The 6,000-nt window shown below is 57.4% G+C and overlaps 1 protein-coding gene across 4 annotated transcripts in view; it reads left to right on the top strand.

Annotated features, from left to right (window-relative positions):
* Window positions 1-2,701: 2,701 nt before the first annotated feature.
* Window positions 2,702-6,000, top strand: part of D2HGDH (D-2-hydroxyglutarate dehydrogenase) — a 32,691-nt gene continuing 29,392 nt past the window's right edge. For 2 of the 4 annotated variants that reach the window (XM_010376984.2, XM_010376982.2), the window contains exon 1: window positions 3,142-3,607. In XM_010376984.2, the coding sequence (XP_010375286.2) occupies window positions 3,169-3,607 (439 nt within the window). In that variant the 5' untranslated portion in view covers window positions 3,142-3,168. Of the gene's footprint in view, window positions 2,793-3,141; window positions 3,608-6,000 lie in introns of those variants that run through there. The other 2 variants (XM_010376983.2, XM_030916172.1) reach the window with 2 other exon arrangements.

Here is a 6,000-nt window from a genome sequence, read left to right as displayed (position 1 = left end):
TTCTGCAGGCTGTACAGGAAGCATGGCGGGGAGGCCTCAGGAAACTTACATCATGGCAGAAGGCGGAGGGGAAGCAAGCACATTTTACCACAGCGGACCAGGAGAGAAAGGGAGCGAAGGGGAAAGGTGCCACACTTTTAAGCAAGCAGGTCTCCTGAGAGCTCACTCCTTTTCACAAGAACAGCAAGGGGAAAATGTGCCCCCATGAACCAGTCACCTCCCACCAGGCCCCTCCCCCAACATTGGGGATTACAATTCAGCATAAGATTTGGGCGGGGACACAAATCCAAACCATATCAGGTTGTTATCACAATATCACAGACTGGGGGGCTTAACAAAAATCTCTAATTTCTGGAGACTGGTAGTCCGAGATGAAGGTGCTGGTGTTGTCTGGTGCCTGTCCAGGACTCTTCCCTTGGGTTGCCAACACTGCCTTCTCACGTGTGCCGACATGACTGACTGGGAGAGGGAGCTCTCTGCTGTCTCTTATTTTACAGACGCATGTCCTGTCGGATCACCATTATGACTGACTTTAGCCTTAATTACTTCTTCAGAAGTCCCATCTCCAAATGTGGCCATATTGGGGGTTACAGCTTCCACATACGAATTCTGGGGGACACAAACCTAATAGGAGCTGATGGGTCTCAAAACGTTGCCTCGAGCAGTGCATCAACAGAACCTGGGAAGAGCTTGGTCGTCTCGAGGTACAGTCAGCCCCTCACCCACCATCTAGGTGAAACCAATCCGCAGACCAGAGTCCTCGCTGGAAGAGAAGGCCGATGCTGGGGGAAGGGCCCCACAACACTGAAACCAGCACATGCCATGTTTTCCTCCAAGCATTCTCCGAGAGTACATGTGGGCTTTGCCAGGGGTCTGTGCCCTGGGAAAAAGAAAAATCAGTTGTTATTATTTTTTTAGACAGAGTTTTTTTTGTTTTGTTTTGTTTTGAGACAGTCTCACTCTGTAGCCAGGCTGGAGTGCAATGGTGTGATCTCAGCTCACTGCAACCTCTGCCTCCCAGGTTCAAGCCATTCTCTTGCCTCAGTCTCCCGAGTAGCTGGGATTACAGGCGCCCACCACCACACCCGGCTACTTTTTGTATTGTTGGTAGAGACAGGGTTTCACCATTTTGGCTAGGTTGGTCTCAAACTCTCGACCTCAGGTGATCCACCTGCCTCAGCCTCCCAAAGTGCTGGGATTACAGGTGTGAGCCACCGTGCCTGGCTGGAAAAAATCAGTTATTTTAGGGGATGGTATGGGTGCTAAGCTTTATGGGTTCTGAATCATTCCTAATCCCAGGGGTCCAAGATGCCACTGGCCTGCTAGTCAGAGGGAAGGCATGTGGAGGTCAGGTGGTAAGGGGGTCCACAGACCTCATCTGTGGTTGTCCTTCCAGTTCCTGAATGTGTAATTGAAACAGTCACACTTGACAAGGGGCAGACTTCCACACTGACCTGCAGAGGAAGGGCCAGCCAGGTAGGAAGGGCCAGGTGGACGTCACCTTTCCAGGGTTGTAGTCCAAAGGCAAAATGCATTGCTGACTTGGAAGAGTCCTGCATGGGTGACTCACCTGGGAAGAAGGTGAGTGGCCCTTGGGGATGTGGTCAAGGAGGACAGGAATGACTCCATTCAGCTCCAGAGCCTCATCACCAGGACAAACCCAGCTGGTTTTCCGTGTGACTACCAGGACCCATCTGCTGTCATGGGCGCAGCCTCCGCCTCCTGCACAGCTCCACAGTCTGGCCTCTGGACCGAGTGTGGGCTCCTGCTTTCTGCCCTCATCTGCTCAGAGATCTGCATCGTCTGCACCCTCTGGTTCTATGGAATTGGGTGAGCTGAAGTAACAAGTGCTTTGGGAGGCCGAGGCGGGTGGATGGCTTGAGTCCAGGAGTTCGAGACCAGCCTGGGCAGCACATGAGACCCCCCCATCTCTACAAAATACAACAACAAAAAATTAGCCGGGCGTGGTGGCACACGCCCGTAGTCCCAGCTACTTGGGTGGCCGAGGTGGGAGGATCGTTTGAGCTGGGGAGGCAGAGGTTGCAGTGAGCTGAGATCACCCCCGGAACTCCAGCCTGGGCAACAGAGCTAGACCCTGTCTCAAAAACCCACAGAACAAGTGCTGGCGATGCCTCAGGAAGGGGAGCCCAGGCCGGGAGGCTCCTCGGGACAGCAGGTACTGCGTCAGGAGGGCAGGAGCTCCCAGGTGTGCGAAGGGTTTGAGGGCACGGAGGGCTGAACTGGCAGAAGCGGACACGCAGGCAAGAAAACACCTGCAGGAGGCAGCTGCCCCCTAAGCTAAGGCTGGGGGCCCAGGAGGGGTGGTTCGTGCAGAAGCTGGGGGAGGCCGCTGGCGAAAGGGGCGCCCCCTGGGCACGGCCTCGGAGGAGCGGGCCGGCCCCCAGGTCCCTCAGCCGAGCCCACGTACCGGGCCTCGTTCTGGAGAACGGTCCGGCTGCTGCTTCGACGTCTTGGGCTGCGCTCAGCTTAGTCCCTTCCCTACCTGAAGGGAGGCGCCCGACAGCCTGGGCGCCGGAGGCCCTCGGGGAACGCAGGACGAGGGAGTGGCGATTGACCCTCCGATGCCAGTCGAGGCGGGGCTTGCACGGCGGGGCGGGGCCTGGAGGGCGGGAATGACGAGAGGGGTGGGACCTGTTAGGAGCGCGGGGCGGGGCTTCGATGGCCGGGCTGAGCCGTCAATGCGCAGGCGCGGCGTCGTCCCGCACACTCCGGCCTAGCGGCTCTGGGCCTGCGGCGGGCGCTGAGGGTGGGAGCCCGAGACGTGGTCCCGGGTGCGTGCGCGCGGCCGCCCGGAGCGCTCGGCTGAGGGTCCCGGGCTGCGGTTCCACGGCGGGTGGGGGTCGCAGGGCGCGATCTCGGGCGCCGTCAGCCAATCTGTGCCTGTGAGCGGGGGTGGGGGCGGCACTGCAGCTTGTCCCGTGACCGCGTGGAACGCGCGCGCGTCCGCGGGGTCCCCTTGGGGGCGAGCGTGGCGGCTTGGGGTCCGGGGCGAGCCTGCGTGTCGCTAAGTCCGGGCCGGCTGCGGGGGCTTCGCGCGCTCGCGAGGTTGCGGGCCGGGCCGGGGGAGGGCCCAGGTGCTCGGAGCCTTCCCCTTTGCTGCCCTCCTGCCCCTCTCCCTGCTTCTGCGAGCGTTTTTCAACTTGTACAATGTGCATAAAACGTGAAATTCCCCTTGGCCATTTCCAGGCGCGCAGCCAGCAGCTCCCGGCCCTTCCCCCCCGGGCCCTGAGTACCGGCCTCGCCCCGAAGGAGGAGCCCGAGGCCTCCGTCCCGGCGGCGATGCTGCGCCGTCAGCTGCTGGCGTGGCCCGCGTGGTTGTTCCGCGGTCCCCCGGGGCCGCGCGGGGCCTGTGCCCTGGGAGCCGAGGGCCGGCCGGTTGGCCCCCTGGCCCGCAGGGGCTGCTGCTCCGCCCTCGGGACCCCCGAGGTGCCGCTGACCCGGGAGCGCTACCCCGTGCGGCGCTTGCCGTTTTCCACGGTGTCTGAGCAGGACCTGGCCGCCTTTGAGCGCATTGTGCCCGGCGGGGTCGTCACGGACCCGGAGGCGCTGCAGGCTCCCAACGTGGACTGGATGCGGACGCTGCGAGGTGGGTGAGGCTTTCGAAGCTGCGGCGGGGCCGCGTCCCTGCTCCCCTGCGCCTTCCGGTGGAGGCTTCAAATGGGGCTGAGAACAAGCTGGGTGGGGGTGCCAGCCCCTGGCTGCGCCGAGAGGGGCGTGTCCACCGCCACAGGCTGCTGGAATAAATGACCACGAACGAGTCGCTTAGAACAACCCAAGTTTTTTTTTTTGAGACGGAGTCTTACTCTGTCGCCAGGCTGGAGTGCAGTGGCACGATGTCGGCTCACTGCAACCTCCGCCTCCCAGGTTCAAGTGATTTGCCTGCCTCAGCCTCCCTAGTAGCTGGAACTACAGGCGCCCGCCACCACGTCCCGCTAATTTTTGTATTTTTAGTAGAGACAGGGTTTCACCATGTTGGCCAAGATGGTCTCCATCTCTTGACGTCGTGATCCGTCCACCTCTGCCTCCCAAATTGCTGGGATTACAGGCGTGAGCCACTCCGCCCGGCCAGCAGCTCAGGTTTGTTGGGCGCAGTGGCTCTGCCTGTATTCTCAGCTGCCCTGGAGGCTGAAGCCAGAAGTTCAAGACCAGCCTGGGCATCGTAGCGAGACCCCCCCACCCCCACTCGCGCCTCTCCCCCATCGTCTCTAAAAATATAAATAAATAAATAAAATTAGCCAGCCCAGGATTAAAAAAACAAACAGTAAAAAAGTTACTCCAGTCCAGGAGTTCAAGTTTGCAGTGGACTGTGATCTCACCACTGCATTCTAGCCTGGGCAACAGAGCAAGACTATATCTCCAAAACAAAACAGAATTCCCTCCCCACCAAACCCCACAAGTTTATTCTTTAAGCTCTAGAGGCCAAAAGTGTGAAATCAGGGTATCACAGGGCTGTGCTCCCTCTACTCCCTCCAAAGACTCCAGAGAAGGCGCCTTCCTGCCTCTTCTAGCTCCTGGTGGCCCCAGGTACCAAATTACTCCAGTCTCTGCCTTTGTTTTTCATACAAGTTTCTCTTCTCTGTGACACTTCTCCATTTGTCTTATAAAGACACTTCTCATTGGATTGAGGACCCACCGTAATCGGGATGATCTCATCTCAGTACTGTCAACTTAATTACACCTGCAAAGACCGTTTTTCCTTTTTTTTTTTTATTGAGATGAAGTCTCGCTCTTTTTGCCCCAGCTGGAGTGCAGTGGTGCGATCTCGGCTCACTGCAACCTCCCCCTCCTGGGTTCAAGCAATTCTCCTGCTTCAGCCTCCCAAGTAACTGGGATTACAGGCACCTGCCTCCACGCCTGGCTAATTTTTGTATTTTTAGTAGAGACGGGGTTTCACAATGTTGACCAGGCTGGTCTTGAACTCCTGACTTCAGGTGATCCACTCACCTTGGCCTCCCAAAGTGCTGGGATGACAGGCATGAGCCCTGGCGCTCAGCTGGACTGTTTTTTCTTTTTCTTTTTTTATTTTTGAGACGCAGTCTCGCTCTATCGCCCAGGCTGGAGTGCAGTGGCACGAGCTCGGCTTACTACAAGCTCTGCCTCCTGGGTTCACTCCATTCTCCTGCCTCAGTCTCCTGAGTAGCTGGAGCTACAGGTGCCCGCCACCATGCCCAGCTAATTGTTTTTGTATTTTTAGTAGAGACAGTGTTTCACAGTGTTAGCCAGGATGGTCTTGATCTCCTGACTTCGTGATCTGCCTGCCTCGGCCTCCCAAAATGCTGGGATTACAGGCGTGAGCCACCGCGCCCAGCCCCGTTTTTTCAAATAAGGTCCGATTCACAGGTCCTGGGGCATTGGGAAGCGGACATACCTTTTTGGAACCCACTAGGTAAGATGAAGGGCCCCTGGCTGGCCACGCCTGCTCCTCTCCTCCCACTGCACTCCTGCTCACTGGCTTACAAGTCTGTGCATGAATGAGGAACTTCTCAGCCTCCGGGTCTGGCACTTCCTTTTGGTTACAGTGCCTAGTTTTCTCTTATTTTTATTTTATTTATTTTTTTGAGACTGAGTCTTGCCCTGTCAGGGTGGAGTGCAGTGGCACAATCTCCGCTTACTGCAACCTCCACCTCCTGGGGTCAAGTGATTTTCGTCTCAGTCTCCTGAGTAGCTGGGACTACAGGCCTCCGCCACCACAGCCAGCTAATTTTTGTATTTTTTTAGTAGAGATGGGGTTTCACCATGTTGGCCAGGCTGGTCTCGAACTCCTGACCTCAGGTGATCACCCACCTCGGCCTCCCAAAATGCTGGGATTACAGGGATGAGCCACCGCACCTAACCTAGTTTTCTCTTATGAAATGATTGCAGGCTGGTGTGGCGGCTCACACCTGTAACCCAGTTCTGTGGGAGATCACTTGAGCCCAGGAGTTCAAGACCAGCCTGGGCAACATGGTGAAACTCTATCTCTACAAAAAATTAAAAATT

The sequence above is a fragment of the Rhinopithecus roxellana genome, chromosome 14, assembly GCF_007565055.1.
Source record: "Rhinopithecus roxellana isolate Shanxi Qingling chromosome 14, ASM756505v1, whole genome shotgun sequence".
Lineage (NCBI taxonomy): Eukaryota > Metazoa > Chordata > Mammalia > Primates > Cercopithecidae > Rhinopithecus > Rhinopithecus roxellana.
Note: the sequence above shows the minus strand (reverse complement) of the source record. Positions and strands in the feature narration are given on the sequence as shown.